At 55.8% G+C, this 25,374-nt stretch overlaps 1 protein-coding gene across 2 annotated transcripts in view; it reads left to right on the top strand.

Annotated features, from left to right (window-relative positions):
• Nucleotides 1-25,374, top strand: part of TG (thyroglobulin) — a 224,048-nt gene that overhangs the window by 24,695 nt on the left and 173,979 nt on the right. The window contains exons 14-23 of one of the 2 annotated variants that reach the window (XM_021088574.2): nucleotides 134-246; nucleotides 2,424-2,526; nucleotides 3,525-3,725; nucleotides 7,772-7,984; nucleotides 9,635-9,789; nucleotides 11,885-12,041; nucleotides 13,459-13,683; nucleotides 20,672-20,821; nucleotides 22,694-22,864; nucleotides 25,049-25,162. In XM_021088574.2, the coding sequence (XP_020944233.2) occupies nucleotides 134-246; nucleotides 2,424-2,526; nucleotides 3,525-3,725; nucleotides 7,772-7,984; nucleotides 9,635-9,789; nucleotides 11,885-12,041; nucleotides 13,459-13,683; nucleotides 20,672-20,821; nucleotides 22,694-22,864; nucleotides 25,049-25,162 (1,602 nt within the window). 2 annotated transcript variants of the gene reach the window in all.

Here is a 25,374-nt window from a genome sequence, read left to right as displayed (position 1 = left end):
CAGCCTGCTTCTGCATAGGGCACCCCGTCCACCCAGACCCATGGCCCTGACACTGGGGCTCAGCCTGCCCCCCCCCTCCCCCGGCTCACTTGGCGCCCACGGCCAGTCAGTCAACAGTCCCCCCTCCCCACAGGCCCCAGCCCCTGTGAGACATCCCGCGTGCGTGGGCTGCTTTCTGCTTGGAAACAGGCTGGTTCCCAAGTCAGACCATCTCCAAAAGACCTGTTCATTCCAGCCTGCACAGAGGTAAGGCTCTGAAGACCCAGGACCTTGGAGGGAAGCCAGAACTTCCTGGGTGGTGATTTTTCTAGTTTTCAAAAACTTTATTTTAGTTAAAAGTGCACAAGTGTTCTACACCTGTGGTTTGTCCCAGCCCTGGCAGAACCTAGCTATGTGATCTTGAGAAATTTACTTACCTTTTCTGTGCTTCTCTGGGTTTTGTTTTTTGTTTTTTTCCTTTTTAGGGCCTCACCTGTGGCATATGGAAGTTCACAAGCTAGGGGTCGAATTGAAGCTGTAGCTGCCTGTCTATACCACAGCCACAGCAATGCAGGATCTGAGCCACATCTGCAACCTACACCGTAGCTCACGGCAATGCCAGATCTTTAACTCACTGAGTAAGGCCAGGGATTGAACCTGTGTCTTCATGGATACCACTTGGGTTCATTACCCTTGTGCCACAACGGGAGGTCTTGGGCTTTCTTTGATCATAAGATCAGCCCACATTTTATCCTCCCTGGTGCTAGGATTGTATTGAGACTCAAAGGAAATACATTTCATGAAAACTCTGAAAAATAGTCTACACGTATGCAGTTCCTGAAGCCATCTGGCCCTGTCACCATGTCCATCAGATTTCAGTTTCTCATAAATGAGAAATAATATTTCACCATATTTCCCTCCCCAGCTCCCTGGATGTCATGATTTAGTGCACTGACTGATGTGGAAGCTCTTAGAGAATTCTTGCTGGAATCAGCCTCTTACATGCTGACTGATGAGAACCTCTGTGCCTTGTGCCCCTTTCCCGAAAGTAGGGTTGATAGCACCCCACCCCCTATCTGCTCAGCTCCAGGGGCACCAAGAAAATCAGACGACACCAGCAGTGTAGACGTTAGCAAAACTGCAAGTTACTGAGCAGTTTCGCTGTTATTATCATCCCATTTGGCGCTGGGAACGTGGACCCCGGTTAGCGCTGAGCTTTGTAGAGAGAGTAGCCTGTGGGTCTCTTACTTTGGCTGACAGCCCCCTACCCCTGGGCTGATCATCGGCTCCATCACCCTGTGTGGCAGTGTCACCCAGGGAGCAGGAGACGGGGAAGCCTCGGCCCCGATGGCCGGAACAGGGATTCAGAGCAGGTCTGGCACCCCCTCTGGTGGTGTGCTCTCCTAGCCTGGCTCCTGGGCCACTGATGCAGGGAAACAGGACCCAGACGTCACAGCCCAAACTGGACCGCTGTGCCTTTGCCCCAGCTCCCTGGTGTAACCGGCTAGAATGTTCTCAACTTTAAGTCTTCATCCCATAGTTTCTCAAACCTCTGCTTGGGTCTGAGTCTCACCTGTGTAGCCTGAAAGTCGTGCAACCTGGGACACATCGCCTGACTTCTCTGGGCCTCTCTCGGTGGAGTGGGGCCAGTGGACTCCCTGCCTCCTCGGGACTGAATGGCTCCCAGTTTCCGGGGGTGGCTCCCCCAGGGTGGGCCTCCTGATTGTGTTCTCTGAAAATGTCAGGAGTCATTATGACGGCGATTCCTTGTCTGTGAACAAGGCACAGCAGAACAGAAAATGGACAAGTGGCCCACAGATGCTCAAGGAAACCCTCAGTGATGGACAGAGCTTGGATTAGCCATCCCTCCAGCACACCTGCTGTCACACGTGTGTGTGTGTGTGTGACATGGGAGAGATGGCACTTTCTTCCCCTGAGAGTTCCAAGAAGGAACGAGCTCCCGGGTCCTAGTCCCGCTTCCTCTTTTGAAGATGGGAAACCAGGGCTCACGGGGTTGAAGGGGCTTGCCCAGTGTTCCCCAGTTAGCCCTGGAACAGGCTGGGAGAGAGGGGTCCCGGCCAGACTCAGGGTTTGGTGGCTGCCTTGCACTGTTTTCTTTTCTCTTCCTTTTATGGCTGCACTGGCAACATGCGGAAGTTCCCAGGTCAGGGGTTGAACTGGAACTGCAGCTGCTGGCCTATACCACAGCCACAGCAACACCGGATCCAAGCTGCATCTATGAACCCTGCTATAGCTCACGGCAATGCCGGGTCCTTAACCCATTGAGTGAGGCCAGGAATCCAACCTGCGTCCTCACAGATGCTGGTCAGATTCGTTTCCACTGTGCCACAGCGGGAGCTCCAGGAACACTCTTGACATCTGCCTGCCAACCTGTCAGCCACAAATCACCTTCCCCAAGTGACCTGACCTCGGCTTTGTCTCAGACAGGAGAGTTTGCCAGGCTGCAGGCGTCGGAGGCCAGCACCTGGTGTGTGGACCCGGCCTCAGGAGAGGCCACACCGCCTGGCACAAACAGCAGTGCCCCGTGTGAGTGTCACCCCTCCCCCTTGGTAACCCCCCTCCCCCACGAGCGCCGGGTCTGGAGTCCCAAGAGCTGGCTTCACATCCCAGCGCTCCCGGAGCAGTGGCAGCCTCCCACCTCATAAAGTGGCAGTGACATTCCCTCACCCCAGCGAAACGCTCTCGGGAGAAGCACCTGGCAGGGAGCTGGGCTGCTCTTCGTACCTGCGAGGCGCAAACCGGGGCTGCTCCCTATTAAAGTGGGCACTGTGGCTTTTGTCACAGGGGACCAGCTGCGCAGCACAGCCTGGCCGTGCAGTCTGGTTTCCACAGTGAGGTCAAGACATTGTCCCCAGAATGCACATGTATTAATGTCCCTTCGTTGCCCCGAAACCACCGACACTCCCCGTGGTCCTTAGGGCCGGGCCCAGGCGCCTCACCGTGGCCCGTGGACCCCTGAGTGTCAGCTCCTGTATCTTCTTTTACTTTTCTGTGTGTCCATCTCAGCAGCGGATCCAAGTGTAATAAACCACAGGTAGACTTTATACGTGGGTGAACATTCTCTCCCGGGCCTTCCTGTGTTGTGGTCCAGCCTTTGCGACACTCTCCCCACCCCGCCTGGCTGACGCTCGCTCGGCCTGCCCGTCAGTCCCTCCAGGAAGACTTTATGGGCCTCCGTCTTCCATAGCCGAGTCCAGTGCCTTCTGACAGGCTCCTCAAGCTGCCCTGCGCATCTCTTCTCGTGGCCCTTAGCATCAGAACTGTGGTTGCTCACATGCTGTTAAATGTCCTTTAAAATTCCACGCTCCTTGAGGGAAGGCAGCGCGTGTGTGTGTGTGGGGGGGGGGGGGGGGCGTACAGAGCTGAGTGAGGCCCAGGCGTTGCCCTGTCCTAATTCAATCCCCCAGCGGGGAGGCAGCCCCAGACCCTGGGGCCCTGCGGGCAGGTGGTGGTGGGTGGTGGCAATGACAAGGGCTATGGCAGCGGTGCAGGCCAGGAGCCCATCTGGCTTGTCTTTGCCACAGGCCCAGGCCTCTGTGAAGTGCTCCAGAGAGGAGTCCCCTCCAGGAGAGCCAGTCCAGGCACCACCCCGGCCTGCAGGGTGGAGGACGGAGGCTTCGCCCCAGTGCAGTGCGACTCGGCCCAGGGCAGCTGCTGGTGTGTCCTGGGCAATGGCGAGGAGGTGCCCGGGACCCGCGTGGCTGGGAGCCAGCCCGCCTGTGAGAGTGAGTGGTGACATCCCGAGGGGCTTCCTGGGCTGGCGGGGGTCCCGCTCGTCTTTACCTGTGCCCAGGCTGGGGCTGGGGGGCTCCACAGGTGCCAAGACAGTGAGGGTGGGAGGGGAGATGAGTGAGCCGCGTGAGGGGTGTGGTTGCAGTTGAATCCTGTGATGTTGACCCTGTCTGCTTCTTATATGTGCTAGGCCCTGGGGCTCAAACCAAGGAGAGCCGGGCGCTCAGAAGCTGGGGTGCTGGCTGGCTGAGGGGCTCTGGGTCGTGGCCCCCCCATCCTCCCCTGGGGAGAAGGATCTCCATGGGGGGAGGGTCCATCTCAGCTGGGAAGCTTCAGGAATCCATGGAGGTGTTGACTTGTTTATACCTAGTTTAAAAAATCTTTTGAATATTTAGTATTGAAATATATAATCACGTGAATATATTGTAGGATATTGAAATACATTATTACTGATGAAAAGATATTATTTAATTATTAATTACTTTTATTTATCCTACATACTTAAGTCACAGGATGTTACAGTTATTTAAAAACTTACCTGAGCAAGGAGGTTAGATGTGAATTTCATTTCAGAACAGTAAATAGAGACATTCAGGGGTTCCCGTGTGGCTCAGCAGAAACGGATCTGCCTAGTATCCATGAGGATGCGGGTTTGATCCCAGGCCTCGCTCAGTGGGTTAAGACCAGGTGTTGCTGTGAGCTGTGGTGTAGGTCGCACACATGGCTCGGATTCCTCGTTGCTGTGGCTGTGGTGTAGGCTGGTGGCTATAGCTCCAATTCGACCCTGAGCCCCTGAACTTCTATGTGCTGTGGGGGCTTCCCTAAAAAGCAAAAAAAAAAAAAGATATTAATTACAAATGGGGGTGCTGGGCCTGGCAGGGTTGAGAAATCTCATACTGAAAGACTCTGATTTCCTTGCAATTGCCTTTCTTTCGCTTTCTTTATTGTGTTGTTAGCTTTTGCAGTCTCTAGGCAACATTTTGGAACTGCAGACACATCTCATTAGGTCCAGTGCTTTCCACGTGTGAAGGGAATTTTTATATTTTTCAGTGTATGTTTATATTGTAAGAAGAAGGGGGCCCTCGGAGGAAGTCGCCCCTCTCTGTGGGGCTCTGTCCCCTTGGCCCACTCCCTCGCCTGCCCCTGACCTGCAGTGCGCCCACAGCTCTCACCGCACGCCCCCGACTCGCCCCCTCTGCCTGGGCCCTTCTGGTCCCCTTTCTGGAAGGGGCAGCGAGGGCTTTGCCTTGGCTGGGAGGGCATTTCCTCTGTCATCCCAGCATGGCCTGAGACGCTTCCCTGACGCATCTCACCCCGCCCAGCTGCCCCACTTTCCCACGGCCTTCACCCCAGTTTCACCACAATGCAGATTCCCTGGCTGTGGTTTGCCTCATCCCGCCCCGAGGCCGGGGAGGAGGGCAAAGGAGGAAGTATGGGGACCAGAGTGAACAGAAAGCCCTCGGCCCCAGTGTGGGACGGGGTGCTCTGCCTCCTTGGCTCTGCAGGTCCTTCCGGAGGCTAACGCGTTTCTGCCGCTTTTGGTGCCAAGGGAACCGAGGCTCAGAGGGGCTAAGCAGCTTGCCTGGGGGCTGTGCATGCCCATGCGCTCAGCCTGGAGGGGCGGCCTCCTCCTCTGCCTGCTGGGCTCTCCACGCAGCCCTGAGATGCTGTCTAGGCTAGAAGAAGGGCCAGGCCCCGGGAGAGGTCCTGGGCCATTGTAACAGTGACGACAGGGTCATAACGCTGACAGCAGGCTGCTGGCCGGGGAGCCCTGAGGACGAGGACGGGCACCCTCTTTTGTCTGAGCAGGTGCTGGCCTTTTCCTGCTGGGGTCGTGCCTAGGTTCACAGAGCCCGCGCTCAAGCCCTAGCTCTGACCCTCCACAGCCTCACACCTCAGTCTCTTCATCTGTAAAACGCAGATGATAAAACCAGGGGCACCTGCTCCGTGAGGTTATTTCGAATGAAGTTCAGGTACACACTCATCACGACAGCGTCCCCGACCTGAGAGTCACGGCAAATATCAGCGAATGTTTGAAATTTACCCTCAGACGCGAGTCCACTGTCCTGAAAGGGAGGATTCACATCCTAGAATTTCCATCCTAGTCAGTAGGTATTGCTCTGTTGTTAATAATGATCATTAATAATAATGTTTAATGACCATTTAGCGGGTGTCAGTAACTCCTCTGAGCTGTTTACACGGTGTCATTTGTTTTCCTTCAGACCGCGCATCCCTAGAAGGCAGGTACGTTGCTCTCCTCACCATTTTATGGGTGAAAACGAGTCCCAGAGATGTTAATGAACTTGCTCTAGGGGCTCAACTAGTAAGTGATGGAGCCAGGGTTCAAGGCCGGGAGACCTGCCCCCAGCCCACAGGCCGCCTCTCCCCACCCCCTGACACGCACAGCACTTGGTAAGCGCCCTCTCGAGAAGCCCACTGCAAACTGCCGTGCAGAATCATCGCCAGAGGCCATCACCCTTATTAGATAAAAGCCCAGGCTACTCCCTGGAGGTTAAAAGGGGTCATTCTCCATCTCGCAGGCGCCCAAGTACCCTTGAGTCACGTGTGGATTGCAGATTTTTAAAGCCAGACGTATACAGGTAGCAGGGCTGTGCTTAGAGCCAGATAATGAACTAAATCTCTAGTCAGGTGTGAAATTGCCACACTGAGTGTGTCTGTTCTTTAATTTACTCATCCCCCCACTTATGTAACAGGCACTCAGGGAGCCTGTGTTCTGGGTCAACATGGTGCCACCATGGCCTGGGCGAGCAGGGGAAAAGCATCCCCCCCACCCCACCCCACAGAGGCTCCATCCAGCGGGGAGACCAGGACGCAGATAATTAGCCTTAAATAATTGATACCGTGAAGGAAGCCTGAGTTGGTCTAGGAGAACCATAGAAGGTGTTTGAAAGTTAGAGAGGCGGAGCTGATAACTGAGGACCAAAGAAGGAATATTCTAGGCAGATGGGTAGGCAGAGGGATGGGTGTGCAGCGGGTGTATTTTCAGGGAGTGACAGCTATGCCCTGGGGCAAAGCGGGGCTGGCAGAGACCACAGCAGAGAGAGGAAGCCACGTTAGCAGCCTCAGGGGACTTGGGGCTGGCTCTACACAATTTCTTTTCTTTCTTTATTCTTTTTTTTTTTTTTTTTTGTCTTTTTGTCTCTTTAGGGACACACCCAGGGCATATGGAGGTTCCCAGACTAGGGGTCTAATCAGAGCTGTAGCTGCAGGCCTGCGCCACATCTAGAGCAACTCAGGATCTGAACTGTATCTGCGACCTATATCACAGCTCATGGCAACGTCAGATCCTTAACCCACTGAGTGAGGCCAGGGATCGAACCTGCGTCCTCATGGATACTAGTTGGGTTCATGAGCCACGACGGGAACTTCATCCATGCAGTTTCTTTGCCGGCCTTTGAGACTGGATTGGACATGGGAGCGGAAGGGCAGGGACGAGGCCCCAAAGCGGGGAGCTGGTGAGGAAGCTTCCATAGCGGTTCAGGCAGAAGATGGCAGTGTCTAAAGGAAGGAAGTATGGTGGGGATGAGAAGGCATCAAGAAGGTGCGAGCCCTAGCCTCAGCTGATGGGCAGAGGAGGGGGACTGGGCAGCTTGGCCGCCACGTTTCTGGCTGGGGACAGCTGGGTGGCTGGAGGTGCCGGGCTGTGAGCCAGGACGGCTGAAGCAGGAGCAGGTGTGGGCAGCAGATGCGGAGTTCTGGGCCCTGGCTTTGAGGTGGAGGAACCGGTAGTGAGTTGAACTTAGAGCTGAGAAGAAGCTCGAGAGGGTCTGAGCTGGAGGTGAAGGTACAGGAATCACCCCTGCTCAGGTGTCTGCTAAAACTGAGAGGGGACAGGCTCGGCCAAGAGGAGAGTGGGGAGGGAGGGCAGCAGGCCCAGGCCAGGCAGGAGGGTAAGGTGGGGGGGTAGGGGGTGGAGGGAAGCTGAGGAGGGCCCGATGCCAGTGAGAAGTGGGAGGTGGGAGTGTTCAGCCCCCAGTGCAGGCCAGGTGCCCACGGCTACCTCCTTTCCTCCTCCCAGGCCCGCGATGCCCACTGCCCTTCAACACGTCGGAGGTGGCTGGCGGGGCCGTCCTGTGTGCAGCAGCCTCGGGCCCTGGAGGCGCCGCCGTGCAGCAGTGCCGGCTGCTGTGCCGCCAGGGCTACCAGAGCGCCTTCCCGTCGGATCTGCTGCTGTGCAGCCTGCAGAGGGGACGCTGGGAGTCACAGCCGCCCCACCCTCGTGCCTGCCAACGTGAGTGGCCCCAGGAAGGCCTGCCTGGCCTCCTGCTCCCTCTCCAGGCTCCAGGATGAGGCCTTCAGGTTCCCCATCCAAGGGTAGCTTGTCCTCGATAAGCCAGGTGGCATCAGAGCAGGAGAGAGGGCCCAGTGGGGCATTTTCTTCTAGAAGGAGCAGACGTGCTTCCAAGTCCCCTGGGCTGAAGCTTTATTTGTGGCTTCTGTGGAGGGATCTGCTCCTTGGCACATCTGCTGTCATCACGGGCTCTGCTGCGGTGACTTGGATACATGACTGTATCCAGGACACACATGCTCCAGTGGCCGTATTGGCTACTACGGCGTTGGTGAGCTTGGAGCTGCTGATCCAGCCTCTGAGAGTGACACTGCCACACCTGCCTCTCCCCCATGTCTGTCTGGAGTTCCAGAGCCAGTGCCTGGCAGAGCCGGAGCCAGATGCTGCTCCAGGGTGTGGCACCTGTTCTGATCGCTGTGGGCCCGGGGCCCTATTTAAAAACAGACAGAGCTCCTGTCTCTGGCTCTCACATTGAACCCACTTTCACATGCATGCGGCTGTGAGGCCACACCAGGGTCTGACTACACCTTCCTGGCAAAGGCTGGCTATGGATGCCAAGACCAGCACTGGGTCCAATCAGGGCAGTGGAGGGGCATTCAGGAGAGTGACCCAGATCCTGGGACCGTCACAGGCTCTAGGTGGTTGGTAGAGGGTCAAAGGACAGTATTTGTTGCAGAGCGTTCTGAGATAGAGAATGCTATCCAAAAAAATTCAGAATGTGATTTGGACAAATACGTGGCCTGTCCCCCCTGATGATGACAGAGTGGCCTGAGCTGAATCAAAAGACCAGACTAGTCATGAGCAAGGGACTTGGAAGAAGAGAGGCGCAGGCCCTGAGCTCCTCAAGTGGCGTGCGTGCAGGGCCACCCTGCATGATCGTGCAGGTTGTGCACTGAACAACTTTAGAGTAAGCCTTTCACATGGGATGCGGGGTCCCCTTTTAACTGGCGAATCCAGGGCAGTGGCCCTATTTGAATGCAAGATGGTTTGGATGATTTTTCAAGAAGAATGTCTAAGACTCCATATAAATGTAAAGTAGTCTGGTTTAGAGCTAAGACAGGACCGAGCTTGCTACAAGGGCGTGAAGTAATTTCAGAGTCAAGCTATCTTACTAAGAAGTAGCCTCAGCAAAGGATCGAACCTGCACCATAGCAACAACCCAAGCTGCTGCAGTGACTATGCCAGATCCTTAACCCATTGTGCCCCAAGGGAACTCCCAAAGATGGGTTATTTTTGCAGAGGAAAAACCAAACAAGGGAAGAACACCACATGGAGTTCCCGTTGTGGCACAGTGGTTGGCGAACCCGACTAGCATCCATGAGGATGCGGGTTCTATCCCTGGCCTCGATCAGTGGGTTAAGGATCCGGCGTGGCCGTGAGTGTGGTGTAGGTCGCAGATGTGGCTCAGATTCCGCATTGCTGCGGTTGTGATGTAGGCCGGTGGCCGCAGCTCCAATTAGACCCCTAGCCTGGGAACCTCCATATGCTGCAGGTCTGGCCCTAAAAAGACAAAAGACAAAAAAAGAAGAAAAGAAAAGAACCCCACAGCTGGGTCACCCTGCCTGCTGACCTCTGGTGCCCACCCGCCCGCAGGGCCCCAGCTGTGGCAGACCATCCAGACCCGGGGGCAGTTCCAGCTCCAGCTTCCGCCAGGCAAGGTGTGCAGTGCCGACTACGCGGGCCTGCTGCCGACTTTCCAGGTCGTCATATTAGATGAGCTCACGGCCCGCGGCTTCTGTCGGATCCAGGTATGTGCCTGGTCTTCCCCACAGGCAGGGGCTTGGTCTGAGTTTAGGGTTACCTGGCAGAGAACTTCAGAGCTCAGATGAACCTAGGGTTCCACCCTGGGCCATTTTCCCACTGGGCAGACGGAGGCTCAGAATGAGAACGTAGGTCAGAGGCTTACGTACCGAGCGGCAGAGGCGGAAGCGGTATCCAGCTCATCTCTGGCCCCTCTTTCCACACGGAGAAAATCGGATCGGCTGTGTGCTGCACGCCTAGACTGTGCATCCTTGGTGTTGCTTAGCTAATGCAGTCCTCTCAGGGACGCTATTATTATTGTTAGGGTTTTGTTACTAGAGGGTTAGAATGATTGGCCAGAGTCGCAGAGCCGGGAAATGGTGGAGCCAGGCTGGGTCATGTGAGGACAGAGCTGAGGTCCCCACCCATGAAGACAGAGCCTGGGGATGAGGGGCAGGGAGGCCGAAATGCCACAAAGTGCTCTCTTAACCTCTGAACAACCATATTGGTTCATTCTTTCCTTCATCCTTTTCTCGTCTTCATCCCTCCACTTAGCAGGTGTTCGAGGGCCTCTGACAGGCCAGGCGTGGTTTTAGGCACTGAAGATTGTCAGAGATAAACAAAGCCAGGCACTAGTTAAAGTGGTCGGGACAGCGTTAATCGGCAATCTGCTGATCCTCGGCAGCTCCCCAGCCTCCCGAGGCTAATCTTTCCGTCTCGTGGGTACTGGTGGTCCAGGCTCCACAGGTCTGTTCTGGAGACTAAACTAGCTCGTAGGTTAAGCACCCGACAGGGGCCTTACCTGATGGAGGATGTTCGAAAAGGGTGCGTGTTGGCTCCTGGGGGTGCTGAGTGCCTGGCACGTGGCGGCGGTGCTCATCCAGTGACAGCAGCATGAGTACCTGTATCCACTGGGCCCCGTGTGGCACGTGGAACACAGTCGGTGCTTGGTGCCAGTCTGTGGCCGTGTGAGAGGGCGTTGTCCAGCCCCTCTTTTTTCTCTTACAAAAGAAGCATTTTTATTTTCTATGCAAAGGTGACTCAGAGAATCTATATAAAGTTGGGAGAGGGACAGAGCAGGGAGCTTCTGGGGCAGCCATTGCCCCACAGCCATTGCCCCAGCAAAGGGGGCCACCCTAGCCTTGGCTGTGCCTATTCTTACCAGGGTGCCCAGCGCATGGGCCTTGGCTTAGCCTGCGCTCCACCCCATCTGAGTTTGGGGGTGTTAGAAGCGGAGAGCAGAAGCAGAAGTAAATCGCCTTCCAGAAGCATGTGTTTCCTTGTTTATCCATTTTCTTGGCAGCCGAGAGCTCTCGTGCTGCAGGCTGAGGGCCTGGCCCAGACCCGACTCTGGATCGAAGATTTGACCCACGCCTTCGCTTCCTGTCCAGCATCTTCCTTTTACACAGAACAGTCTCCTTCGCCTCCAGACGCCCAGGCTTCTGATAAACTAACACCCCTGGGGCTTGAGGTGGAAGCTCTCGTGTCTCTACCTTTCAGAGGTCACAACGTGAAGAGAGCACAGTGAGGCTTGTGTCACCCCCAGGCTAGCCAGGCCAACACTGCACACCCCCGCCCTGCTGATGCTCAGGGCGCCCCGCCCAGGTTGGGAGGAGAGGCCGGGCCACGTAGTCACAGTGAGGGAGGGTGGGTACTTCCCAGGAGGGGGTGTCCTGCTGGATGTAGGTCCTGGGAGAGTTGGCAGAAGTTGTTTCTCCAGTGACACGTGGCCCCGTGAATTCAGAGTGTTTGGGCTCCTGAAGCTCAGGTTTTACTCCACCTAGCCCTCTCTCTGCAAGCTGCGTGCCCAGGGCAGGCTATTCAACCTCTCTGACCTGGACCCTCCTTTTCTAGCTCTCTCAGGGCTGCATCCTTGCAGAGGGCTCCCACGGTAGGAACAGGGTGGCGGGGGTGGGGGGGCAGAGCAGACCTCCCAAGGCCAGGGTGGGGGTGGGGAGCTCTGATCGCCTCGGGCCAGTTCCGGTCAACCTGCCGTCGGGTCCTCTGCCCGACCTCCGGCCATTTCGGCGCCTGCCGTGGGCTCAGCAGCGCTGGCTTCCTGCTCCGTGTTCTCGCAGTGACGTGTTCTCCACCTCCATACAGGTGACAACCGCCAGGACCCCCGTTTCCATCCCTGTCTGCGATGACTCCACGGTGCGGGTTGGGTGTCTGAGCCTGGATCGGTTAGGAGTGAACGTCACCTGGACGCTGCGGCTGGAGGACGCCCCCCCCGCCTCTCTCCCAGATCTGCGTGACATTGGTATGGCCTGCGCTGCCTCCTAGAAGCCCCTTCGTGTCGGTGCCCCCATCCTCAGATGGAGCCGGGGCAGCCCCCACCGCCTTCCTCTGGGGCCTGGGGAGGGCGTCACATGCCTGGCCTGGGGGACGAGCTGGTTACTAGAAGCTTATAAAGAGCAATAGAGTTCTGATCAATGGCTGACTAGAGCTGAATGCTATTGCCCGACTGTGCTTTTGTGAACATTTTCCAATTCTTCTCTTGGTTGTCTAGGTTCAGAGAAGGGAGACTGGTGGGAGGAAGGGCAGAGTGGGGTCAGGGAGTCTCCGTTGGTTTATAACGTGTATCCCGCCTTTTTCCAATCAGAGAACCTCCAGTCAGACCACGTACACTGTCTCCACCACTGCCACACTATTTAAACCAGGGCGGTGATGAAATGGATGAATCCAGAGTAGAAAGATCTCAGGGGGAGCAGGTGGATCCTCTGATCATTACCCTGAGCCCGGGGCGGGACCCTGTCCATGGATTTCTGACCAGAGGGTGGAGCCTTGGGGGTGGGGGCTGCCCCACTTCCTCCCCCCCCCATCTGGTGGCCAAACACCCAGGGTCGAGACTGGCTGGAGCTTGACCTGTGTTCTATGAGGGGAACTTCTGGAAAACACCAGAGTGTCACCAGGAGGCAGCTGCCTCTCTGCCATTCTGCAGTCCTCGTGACAATAATTACCCCCCTCTCCGCTTTGTGAATTAGGGGCTCCTTTTTGTTTTCCCCTGGAAGGAGCCTGCATAATCTGGGCATGTCTGAGCTGCAAATACGTGAGGTGTTTACTGCTGGCATCCGTGGCCCGGGGCGGCCTTTACAGTAGCCTGTTGGAGCGTGACTGTGTGTCCTTGCTGAGCCCATCCCTGCTGCAGACGTGGGGCTTGCTCACCTGCTTTCTTCCTGGGAAATACCTATAGATCGACAGCTGGAGGCCTTCTCCGCACTGAGCTGAAGGCCGAGGCGGAAAGTTCTGCCCGGCCTTGACCAGTCGGTCCCCTGATACTCTCTCTCGAAATCCTCACCGACTGCAGAGAGGAACCCCCAGCCCATTTTTCAGGGGGGAGACTGAGACTCGCAGGGTGGCTGGGCGAAGGTTGAGAGGGTCGTGTCTCTGGATTAAGGACTGCAGTCAGGGCATCCTCCGCTAATGGGGTCACACCGCTGGCGGAAATCTCGGAGCCAAGGGCCTGCATTGGAGTCCCTCGGGCCCCTGTGTGACTTTGGGTCCATCACCGCCCTTCTCTGGGCCCCAGTCACCCCCTCCCGCCCCACAAAATGAGATGCTGTGTCATGCCTCTGTCTCCTCCCGTCGTGGCTGTTCCGAGCGGCTCTGCACCTGGACCCTCCCTGGCCCTGGCAGGACACTGCGGTGACACTCCTACCTCGTCCTGTGTCTTGCAGAGGAGGCCTTAGCAGGCAAGGATCTCGTGGGGCGCTTTGCAGATCTGATCCAAAGTGGAACATTCCAGCTTCACCTGGATTCCAGAACGTTCCCAGCAGACCCCTCCATCCACTTCCTCCAAGGGGACAGCCTCGGCACCTCTCCCAGGACACGGTTTGGGTGCGTGGAAGGATCCCGCCAGGTCCCGGCCACCAGCAACACCAGCCAGGACCCGCTGGGGTGTGGTAGGTGCCTCTCCTCTCTGAGTGTGTGAGGTTGTGCGAAAGGCCACGCGAGCCCCCAGAGTGGTGGTTCCTGCATGCAGAGCCGAGACTCGTTCATTTATTTACCAACGAAGCTTTCCGATTGCCCACTGTGCGTGGACGTGCGGTTAGTGCCCACTAGATAGTAGCTGAAACTAGCAGCGACAGAAGGAAGAGCCCCCGCTCCCCAGTTTGAGGTAACCCTTCCTTTTAGCCCTTGACAGGCTGGGACCCTGTGGCCTGGGCTGCACTGGCTTTGCAGAGAAGGCCGACGTGTTTTGTGACATGTCCTGGTCTGGTTACAGTAACACTCCCCTCAGCCCAGGACCTGACGGCCTAGAGGCACTGGTCCCTGGTGGAGGTTTTGGGGGCTGTTCTTGGCCTTGCACGTGAGCAGCCTTGGAAGCCACTTTCACTAGACCGCAAATGCCAGTCCCTTGAGTGGAAGCTGTGTGAGTTTCCCTTTGCCACCATGACAAATCGTCACCGTCTTAGTGGTTAGAAACAACACACACTTGCTAGGCTGCAGTTCCAAAGGGTTGAAATCTCCTAAGGGTCTCACTGGCTTCAAATCAAGGTGTCAACCAGGCTGCACCCCTCCCGGAGGCCCTCGGAGTCTGTTTCCTTGATTTTTCCATCTTCTGGAAGATCTTGCACACAGATCTTGGCTCCCGGCCTCCTTCCTTCATCCCAAGCCAGCAGTGCTGTAGCTCCCTGGCTGTTCTTCCATAGTCACAGCTGCCTGGGACACTGTCTCTCACGTCTAGGGACGCTTGTGACTGCACACAGCTGGGTAGTCCAGGACGCTCTCCCTCTTTTAAGGTCAGTTCTTAGGACCTGATTCCATCCGCAGCCTTAGGTTCCCTTTGCCACGTGACCTAACACACTTACAGGTTCCCGGGAGTAAGTAGGCGCTGGACATCTTCGGGGGCCATGGTTCCGTCCACTACTGAAACTTCCAGAGTCTCATGGTGAGAAGCCTTCCTCCCATGTGACGGGAGACAGAGAGGCATTTTTATGGAGCTAAAGAGAGAGAAGATTTTTCTCATTAATTTTTCCACTATTTACATTGGTTGCCACACAAAAGCTACAAGGCCTTTCCTTTCATGAAATCCATGCCAAGTTCTAAACTCCACGCTGGATTTCAGATGCGGCTACGTCTTAACACCGAAACCAGAGGCACAACTGTGTCTCGCTAACATTGACAGACGACTTTGCAGTGCACAAGATACCTTCACGGCTACCTCCCTCTCACCGTCGCCCCCTGGTCACCTCCCCATTTGACAGATGAAGAAATTGAGGCTCAGATGAAGTGAGGTCACACACCGGTAGTGCCCAGAGCAGGGCTGACTCAGAGGACGGACCCGGGGTCACGAAACCATTCTTTGTGGATGGGTCACCCCAGGTCTTCTTGGACCAGAGCTGCCCAAACTAAGAGGATAAGAGGTAGGAGGAGGAGTGGATGGTGCCACTTGCCAGGGTGGGCATCACAGGGTCACAGCAATGGAGGTGTTTGCAACACCTGCCACCGTGTTCTCAGACTCACTGTGAAGAGCCCTGGGCTCCACTGCCAGAGACTTGGCATTAGTGAAGGGGTGTGTGTGTATTGGGAGGAGTCGGGCCAGGAGCCTGTGTTTGTAGTCACCCTGGGGAGTGTTGATTTGAGGCTCTGGGAGCCCCACTCAGAGGCTCCCTGACCTCGGGTGCCTCCTCTGGAGCGCAGAACCAAGAGGCGGAGAGAGGGACCAGCCACGCGCCAGGGCAGAGAACTGGGGTTAACTCTGTGCCTTTTTTTTTTTTTTTTTTTGGCTTTTTGCCTTTTCCAGGGCCGCTCCCATAGCATAGGGAGGTTCCCAGGCTTGGGGTCAAATCGGAGCTGTTGCCGCCCGCCTACACCAGTGCCACAGCAATGCAGGATCCGAGCCGCATCTGCAGCCTACACCACAGCTCACGGCAATGCTGCTACCCACTGAGCAAGGCCAGGGATCGAACCCGCAACCTGGTGGTTCCTAGTCAGATTCGTTAACCACTGTGCCACGATGGGAACTCCAACTCTGTGGCTTTAGGCAAGTCCCGTTCCCTCTCAGGGCCCCATTTTCTGTGTGTAAATTCAAGGAGGTGGACTGGAAATCTGGTCCCAGATTCCTTCTAGGGAACTCGACTGAGTGTTGGACTACTGGTTCCTGTCTACCAGGATGGATAGTCGAGCTCACCGGGCACATGGGCCGGGGATGCTGAGCCAAGAGCATGGGCAGACTTGCCCGAAGTGTGTCAACCAGCGGGCACATCAGAAATCAGAATCCGGCCTCTGGGTGACCGGGCTCAGAGGGAGTGGGAGCCACAGGGTGGGCCTGGGGAGGGGCCCGAGTGAAAGGGCTGCCTGCGCTGTGGGGCAGGAGTTGACCACTTTTTTCTGTCAGGGGCCAAAGCAAGGGGCTCAGGCCTCACAGACCCTATGGTTTCTCTCTGGAAGGCTGACCCCATCGTCCACTGTAGGGAGAAGAGCATTTGCCAAGGAGAAGCTGAGCTGAATTTGGCCCGAGGGCTGTAGTCTGCCTATCCTTGCTCTACCCCAACCTGGTTCTTTTCTCCAGCTCCTGCAGCCTTTTACCGATTGTTCATAAAGAATTGTCGATCACCCCATTCGGCCCCACCGCCTTGCTCCAGAGGGTTAGAAAGGTCTAGAATGGAATTCACAAAAGCAGCACCAAGAGTATCGCTGACACTGATTTTTTTCTCAGTATCAGTGATAACATGCATTCTCTCCTGAGTTTCTGTATCGCTCTGGTCCAGAGAGCCGGGTATTTTTAATCCCAGGGCATGGGCCAGGCGCCTGGACGGTTAGGAGCGCTATAGGAAACTGCTCTGGGAAGTCACGTGGACTGGGTTCAAGTCCTGGGTGCAACACCTTCTAAATGTGGGTTCTTGGGACTTTGTCCGTCTTCACTGAGCATAAGCTGGAAATGAGGGGCAGCCTCTCATTCACGGGGTTGTGATTCACATAGCAGAATGTAACCGACACACATTACATCGCTGCACACACGGGGAACCGTCAACAAGTGGTTTTGTTGTTAATTGGCCACGTGAGAGTCAAAGTCAGCTCTGCTGGTTCCACACTTGCGCTCTCTCCACCGCTTCACCAGTCTCCCGCCTCGGCAGGGGCTCTGAGTGCAGTCACGGCCTTGGATGCATGTATCTGTTCTTCCTGACTCTCTTGCCTTGGGAAGCACATCTGGAATGCAGCTGTGAGGCTACAAGCAGAGCTTTGTCCTGGGGCGATGAGGCAGGCTTTCTGTGTGGCGGCTTGGGGGGCTCATCTGAAGGTCCCCTGCGGAGGCGATGTCTCAGGGGGACCTGTGGGAATGTCCGCCTCCCGTGGTTCACGCAGGCGTGGCAGCCTTGGTCCAGGCAGCGCGTGCTGCGGGGGTGGGGGGGTGCCTTTGTGTGCAGCTCTGATGGGGCCAAGGCCAAGGCCTGCTTGCCTCAAGGCCAGCCAGATGGCTTCCCCTCAGAACTACCTGCTGGCCGCCTCCAGACCAGCTGATCCTTGAGGGAGAATCCCAGAGAGATTGTCTAGATTTTCAATTTCCATTCCGGATAACGTTCACTTTCGTTCCTTCACTGCAAGGCCTTATAATAGAGCTAATTTTCTACAGATTTCTTTCCCGAGGTAACATGTTCTATCTTGTTTCCTTCCCCCTCTTCCTTCCTTCTTTCCATCCCTTCCTCCATCCCTCCCTCCATTAGCCGTGCATCTGAGCTTTCAAAACAATTTTGCGTCAAACACGGCATCATGTACTCAGGGAGGCAAAAGTCAGGGCTCCACTTTCAAGGAGCTCAGGGTCCAGCTGAGGTCAGGTAAGAGAAGAGACGCGGAGATATTCCCTGAAAAGCTTTCTGCACCCCAGCCAGGCAGGCAGGAAGGCTTGCTGGGGTAGCAAAGGCTGGTGTGAAGTCTGAGAAGCAAGTCGGAACTGCCGCCTGGACCAGAGCAGTCAGGAAGTGATGGGTGGGTGTGTGTGCATGTGTGTACTTTGTGTGTGTGTGTGTACGTGTGTGTACTTGTGTGTGTGTGTGTATGTGTGTACTTGTGGGTGTGCCCCTGTGTTGAGGGTGCTAAAGTGATGAAGGGCATTTCAGAAATGGAGATGAGTGCAAAAGCAGAGAGCTAGGAAGTGCTGTGGCATTATGGGGACAGTTCACATGATTTGTGTGACCCGAGAGTGGAGGGGGGGCGTGGCAGGAGGTGGGGCCAGCGTGGGAGAGGCCTGGGGGCACAGCAAGGGGCTTTTAAGCTGGCGAGGGGCAGGGCCAGGGTGGGCAGAGTGCAGGACTGTTCTGCTTCCTGGGGTATTTTTCTTCAGCAGAGGGCCTGGCTGTCATTGTCTGGGGACTCTGGGGACAGGTCGGCAGGAGGGATGGCTAACCCCAGAGCATTGTGAAATGCTCAAACACAAACAGGCCACCTTGCCTCATTTTACGAAGGAGGGACCTGAGGCCTGAGGGGCTTTCTCGTGCTTTCCACGGCGGGATTTAACTGAAGGGTGAACACCCAGTTGCTACTGTGGACTCAGGGTCTCCAAGAGGACCCAACTTCTGGGGAAGGAGGCTGGCGATGGGGCTGCGCCCACCCTGTGAGGTGCAGTTGGAGGCGCAGGGGAGCAGAAGGCAGGCCCCTCGGGCGGGGTCCGAGGCTGAGCGTGTGCAGCCCAAGCCAGCCCCCAGCGCCCTTCTTTCCAGCCGTGCACCCGGGGCTCAAAGGCAGCAGCTGAGGCTGGCTCGCAAGGTTTTGGTTTCCTTTGGCAATGACCTTGGAGACTATTTGAAAAAACAGCCCTAGTACCGAGGTAAAAATACTAGAGATGACCACAACGTGACTCATAGAGGTAATGAAACTGCCCTCTGAGCGAGGAGGCTCACTGCGCAGCGCAGACCAAAAACCACGCCGTTCAGTTTCCAGGATGGGCCTTGAGTTTCTGATTTACTCAGAGACGCCGCGCCCGCACTCGGGCTGGGGAGAGTGGCTGTAAGGTCACCACCAGCTCGTTCGGGTGCGTCCCCCTGTTTGTGCTTCTCAGCCAGAGGGACAAACGTGGCTGAACTGGTGGGCGGAGGACAAGCCCTGGCTTGGCAAGAATGCGGCTCAGGCCCACCCTGTGCCGTCACCACCTGGCTGACCATCAGCCTTCTCTGGCTAGAGTGGCGGTGGAGCCTTTCCCACGCGACGGTGGGGTGACCCGTCAAAACACCTGGCACTGAGATGGGCAGAGTCTAGCATCTTACTCCCCCCTCCGCCCCTTTGCACAAAAGCAGGCTGGGGCATCATGCATGCATGTCTTGGGGCTCGGCTCTGTCATCTGTGAAATGGGGATAAAACACGAGTGCCCAGGTGTGCTGTGGGAGGTTCACGCAGTGGGCAGGGAGAGCGGGCACGGAGGGAGCGCTCCCCGGGGCGGGCACGCTCCCGGCTCCCAGCCTCACTGGGTACCAGCTCACTGCTTCTGGCGGTTATTTGGCAAGCTCCCAGGAATACGACCCTGAATCAGAAAGGCAGCACCGAGAAGCCCCTTTCAGCAGCCGCAGCTCTGAGCTGTCCCAATCACTGCGGCCAAGTTCATGCACTTGGCTCGCACAGAGCTCTTGGACTCCAGTGTAGAACCTGATGAGACAGGTGTCTGTGCAGCTTGGACTTCTGGTTTCTCAGCTCACAGCACCTTAGGGGAAGCAAAGTAGGAAGGACCGGGAGCATTACAATCAGAGCACAGGAGCACCAAGAATCTGCAGATGGACGGGGTGGGTGGCTCAGGAGGGAGACGAATGCGGTGAGGGAGGCATCGGGGTGCGTGATGTGAGGAGCCGCTCTCAGGGCCACACTTGGCATTTCTTTCTTTTTTCCTTTTTCTTTTTTTTTGGCTGAGCCCTCAGCATACGGAAGCTGCCAGGCCAGGGCTTGAACACGCGCCATGGCAGCAACCCAAACTGCTGCAGTGACAATGCCACATCCTTAACCACTGCACCACAAGGGAACTCCTGGTGTTCCTGAGTGTGTTGGAAATCCTCCCACCTGACCCTCAGGGCCTCTGTCGGTGCTGCGCCAGGGGCGTCTCGCTCACCTCCCTGTAGCCCCGGGACTGAGCCAGGCCATCACTGACTGACCCCGGGAGAGGCCACGTGTCTCAAGTGCATAGACCTTGAGGTTGGCTGCAAGGAAGGACTCCCCCAAGTGGAGAAAGAATTAGCATCTGTGGAGCACTTATGAGTCTGGTATTTCTGTCCATTGTCACCAGACTGCGACGAGATAATGTTATTAATCCCTATTTTCTTATCCCTGTTTAAAGCAGGGAATGGAGCTTCTGAGAAGTCCAGTCATTTAGGAATAGTGGGGGGACGGACTAGGCCCAGTCTGTATGACCCCAGTTGGCACCCCCCACTGCGCTCATCACAGTCCCATGGCAACCTGCAGACGGACCCTCGTCTTTCGAGATGTACTGTAACTCCGTCCCATGACAGCCCTGCCTTTGTCTACTAAGCTCTAGCTCAGTAACTGGCTTTGTTTGGCATTTATCTTTCCCTTCCTTGAAGAAGTGAAACTTATTCCTGCCTCAGGATCTTTGCACTTGCTGTTCCCTCTGCCAGGAATTCTCTCTTGTATCTTTGCCAGGGAGCCGTCCACCCATCAGGTCTCACGCATCCCCTCTCAGAGGGGCCTTCCTCGCCAGCACGCCTTCTCTGTGGCTTTGTTTCGGATGCCCTCTCATCAGCTCCTGGAGAGCAGGAACCTTGTCGGCTTTCTTTCCAGCTCATCCTTGATGCATAGAGGCTGAAACACAGCACGTTCTCAGTGGGCATTTGTTAAATGAGGGAGCTTCCGTGCTGACTTCGGAATGTCCCTGAGCCCGTGTACTCGAGGCTCCGGCTGTAGAGCAAGTGTCTTGTTCTCCAACGTCATTGCTCTGTTTGTCTTTTCTAGTGAGGTGTCCTGAAGGCAGCTATTTTCAGGAGGAGCAGTGTATTCCCTGTCCTGCTGGATTCTACCAGGAGCAGACAGGTAGCTTGGCCTGTGCCCCTTGTCCTGCGGGCACAACAACCACTTCCGTTGGAGCTTTCAGCCAGACTCACTGTAAGTCCTGCTTCCGAAGAGAGACATGGCACCTGGGGACACGGCGGGGCTCAGATGTGGGGACAGACAGCGCTTCTCTGTGGAGGGCCGTCCCTTGCATGAGAGCATGTTTAGCAGCATCATTGGTCCTTATCTGTTGGGTGGCAGTAGGATCCCACACACACACCAAGTTGTGACAACCAGACACGTCTGCCAACAATGCCAAGAGACTCTTGGATGGAGGGTCACATTGCCCACCCGTGAGAACCATGGGGTCCACAGTATCGTAACTGCCCTGCCGCGCCCAGGCCAGACATTTTACCTTTGTGTTTCCTTCAGTTCTCCCGACTCCAGGTAAACATTGTGGGCCCGACTGTTCCATATCAGAAGCTTAAGGCTCACAGGAGATATTTAGCTCAAGTCACTCAGCAAGTAGGTGACAAAACTGGCCTTTGATCTTGGTATTGTCTGATTCTGAAACTTCTGAATTTTGTAATCTGTTCCACCTACGGTCATTGGCACCATGTAGCTCCTATTCCCTCTCTGGCCCCATAAATCTGTCAGGACTGTGTGTATGCGTGGCTTCCCGTATGTCACGTGATTTCACTTGGCCTGTTTACCCAGTAGCCATCTGGGTGTGTTGGGTTTTCCCTAGCGGGGACCCATAACTTGCCTTGTCGCAAATCTTTTCATGTTGGTTTGAACGTGTGTCAACGTGAAAATTAAAATCTGAATAGTATTTAGAATTTTTAAATAATGAATGGAAAAAGAGAGCAGGTCACCTTCTGTGCTGAAGGCAGTTTCCTTGGTCAGGAGAGCAGTGGAATTAAAATAAAAGTCAGAGGAAGAAAAGCATGGGGCAGGTGCGGGGAAGGGAGGGAGCTTCCATGTGCCCTCCAGGTGTGCCATTCTCGCTGTCCCTATGTGTCTGCCCACCCGGAAACTCTCTGACCCCGTCCTTTGGGGTTCGTGTGGCGCCTTAGTCACATAGACACAACGGATTAAATCATCAGCCGTTAGTAACTGATTCAACCTCCAGCCCCTCTGCCCTCAGGGTTGAGGGTGAGAGTTTCCACCATCTAATCACTGGTTGGTCCCCCTGGCACCAGCCCCCACCCCCCAGGTGGGTCCAAAAGTCCCCTCATCACCATGACAAAAGGCTTCTTTGTGGCTTTCATCCTTTAGGGAATTCTGAATTTTGGGACCTCTGTGCCAGAAATAGGAATAAAGACCAAATACGTATTTCTTTAAAAATTTTTTTAAAGTATAGTTGATTTACAGCGTTGTGTCCATTTCTGCTGTACAGCAAAGCGATCCAGTCTTACATATATATACATATATTGTTTTTCTCATATTATCTTCCATCGTATTCTGTCCCAAGAGACTGCATATAGTCCCCTGCGCTATTCAGTAGGACCTCATTGCTTATCTATCCTAAATGTAATAGTTTGCATCTACCAACTGCAAACTCCCCGTCCATCCCATCACATTTCTTATCATAAATCACAGCATCACAGGGAGGGGTGTGGGCTGATAGCAGAGTGGGGGGCTTCGCTGAGGAAGTGAGGACTGGGCAGTGAAGAGCCAACTCCTCGGAGACTGGGGCGAGCTGTGCCTGGGAGCAGCAGGTGGCAGACCCTGGGTCCCAGTGTCAGGGAGGCAGTGCCTTCAGGCTGCAGGTGGACTGTGGCAGCCTGGGTGGCCAGCTCCCAGGGGCCTCGGTGCCTTGTCCTTCAGTCAGGGTGGGGACACCCACTAGGTTTAAGCTGGAGAGCGCCTGGCCCAGGCGTGTGGCTGGGACGTCTGCTCCAGCACGGGGAGCCCAGGGCCCGGCGTGAGGGGACCCCAGAGGTCTGGCACTGAGTGAGAGTCGTGTCCATCTCTCGGTTCCAGGTGTCACTGCCTGCCAGAGGGATGAGGCGGGCCTGCAGTGTGACCAGGACGGCCAGTACCGAGCCAGCCAGAGGGACAGGGCCAGCGGGAAGGCCTTCTGCGTGGACAGTGAGGGGCGGAGGCTGCCGTGGTCGGAAACGCAGGCCCCCCTGGTGGACGCCCAGTGTCTGAGTATGTGCGGGCCGCGGACCGAGCCACGGCTGGGGAGGGGGCGCCTGCTCTCAAGGGCTTTCTAGAGATGCATCTGACCCCCGCCTTTTATTTCTAAAACCTTTCAGCTATGTGGCAGATGGAAGATTAGTAGGGTAAATCAGTATTCGTCACCCAGATCCAGAAATTGGTCGTGTTCTGCTCTCTCTCTTTTGATCACTGGAAAGCGTACTTCAGGGGCTGTGGAACCTCACCCCTAAATCCTCCGGCTTCGTGAGAGATGAATTTCACATCGTCAGTGTGCTGAGGTTTCCTTCCTTGTGGGTGGTTTACCTCCGAAAAGCTGGTCAGCCTTTGCCCCTCAGTGGCCTGTGGCGGGGAGACTCCAGTGCCAGCCCATGTTCCCTTAACGCTGGGCGACCGAGAGCAACTGCTCAACTTCTCTGATCCTCGTCACCCCATCAGCCTCCTACCGGCCTCCTGAGACACCGTGAGGGTCAATATCAGCCTGTGAACCTGACCTTCACTGAGCCCGGCTCTTCAGTGATGGGTGTGGAAGCCCTGGGGGAGCTGACAGGCGTGCTACAATCCTCGGTGCCGTAGGGGTGGGGGCCGAACTAGCCTAATCCCAGTTGTGCCCCTTACTGGGCAAGGCCTTACTTTCAACAGTTTCCCCATCTGTAAAATGGGGGTGTTGGTGCCTCCCTCTGGGGAAGCTGAGCGCGTCGGTGGTGCCGTGGCTAGAAGAAGTCGTAAATAGTTCAGAATGATTGCTTTATTTCCTCATCTGTTAAGCAAGGAGGGGGCCTAGAGGATGGGCATGGCCTTTCCCGTCTGGCCTCCGTCAAGTCCTTAGGACTCGGATTTCTGTCTAAAGAGAGGGCCGGCACTTGTGGGCTTCCTGTGCGCCTGGCCCTGGGCCCGGCCTTTGGGACAGGCCATCGCCTGCAAACCTCAGCATGCTTCTGAGGGGTCGGTAGCATCATCCTCCGTGATTTAGTTCAGGAAACTGAGCCAAAGAATGTTGACGTGACTCGCCTCCGTCCCACAGTCAGGATACCCCATATCTAGGATTCCAACTGGCGTGTGTCTGACTCCCAAGCCTGTGCTTTGACCTAGATTTTCTGCCTCCTCGTGCAACACACACTCCCATTGGCACACGCACACTCGCACACGCCAACATGCTTGCACACACATGCACGCAGAGCCTGCCCGCTCTCTCTGGGACAGCTAATGATGTGAAACAGCCAAGCAAACCTAAGTGAGAGATTTCCGTTTTCTAACGCTCAGAGCCATCACTTCCCGTCTCTAGCAAAGTACTAAGGAAACCCAAGGATGTGTGTGTGTGTCCTTGGATAAATCATATGCCCGACGAAAGCCGAAAAAGAAAATATTTCTTCCCAATATCCCTCCTCTCAGGCAGACGTGGCCTTCCGGGCAGTTAGAGCCGCGAGTACCTTCAGAGGTGAGCCAGGCGGATCTGTGCTCTCCGTCTCCACTGAGGAGAGGGTGTTCTCCGAGGGAAACAAGCTGCCCGAGGATTACCCGCCCTCCTGGGTGCTTGCATCTTCACTCCAGGCCTCTTTCCGTCCCTGTCACTGGCTCGCCTGGGCGGATCGTAATATGCGCTTTGTGCAGCGGTTCCTGGCTTGTCTCGCCCGCATTCATCTGGAGCAGAAAGGACAGTGTAATCGGTGGCACCAGAAACATTTACGAGGAACAGCTCAGCTCTGCCAGCTTTGCTGATGCTCCCTGGGGTCCCGGCTTATGAACAGCCTCCAGATGGCTCCTCGGCATCCTTGGCTTCTTATGCAAAGCTCTGAGCTTGAGTTTCCTCTCTGGAAATATGGAAGGATTTCCCTGTTAAGAAGCTGGGCCCCCACTGGGATGGTAACACGCCTTCTCGGAATCCTCTCAACCTGACTGTGAGAGGAACTTTCCCTTCGTGGGTGGAACTGCAGTCTCATTGTTGAGGCCTTGGTCCTCTAGAAAAGGCAAAGATGCCGAGGCCAGCTGCATAATTCCCCAAAGAGCTATCGACCCGGGAGGGCTGGGCCCCTCTCCACCCCCACACCACCTCTCCCTGTCCAGCCTGGGTTGTCAGCCATGTGGCTGGAGTGATTTCTTGACCTAAACCTCTCTTTGGCTTCTCTGCAGAGGCCCTAGACCCTTCAGCGTCTAATCACAGATCTGCTTTCCTTGCAGTGATGCGAAAATTTGAGAAGCTTCCAGAATCGAAGGTGATCTTCACTGCTGATGTTGCTGTGCTCGGGTCCATAGTTCCCGATTCTGAGTCCTCGCTGATGCAGTGCTTGGCAGGTGAGGGCTGGTGGGAGGGGAAGGCCAGGCACCTGGACAGTGCCATAGAAATATGCTGCGCTGGTCTTGCAAGACACGGTCAAGTACGACCCCTGGAACGCTCATCCATAGTACTCTATCGGAAACGCTTTGTGAATCAGTGGGTTCCCAGAATGGACCTCCAGCTCATAATTTCACGTCAGAGTTTGTAGCGCATCCACCACCTGCCAAGA

The sequence above is a fragment of the Sus scrofa genome, chromosome 4 (assembly GCF_054392235.1).
Source record: "Sus scrofa isolate SSC_HxYL_T2T_F1_AM1 chromosome 4, Sscrofa_HxYL_maternal_Yorkshire_Landrace_v2.0, whole genome shotgun sequence".
Classification (NCBI taxonomy): domain Eukaryota; kingdom Metazoa; phylum Chordata; class Mammalia; order Artiodactyla; family Suidae; genus Sus; species Sus scrofa.
This window is presented reverse-complemented; position numbering and strand designations above follow the sequence as displayed.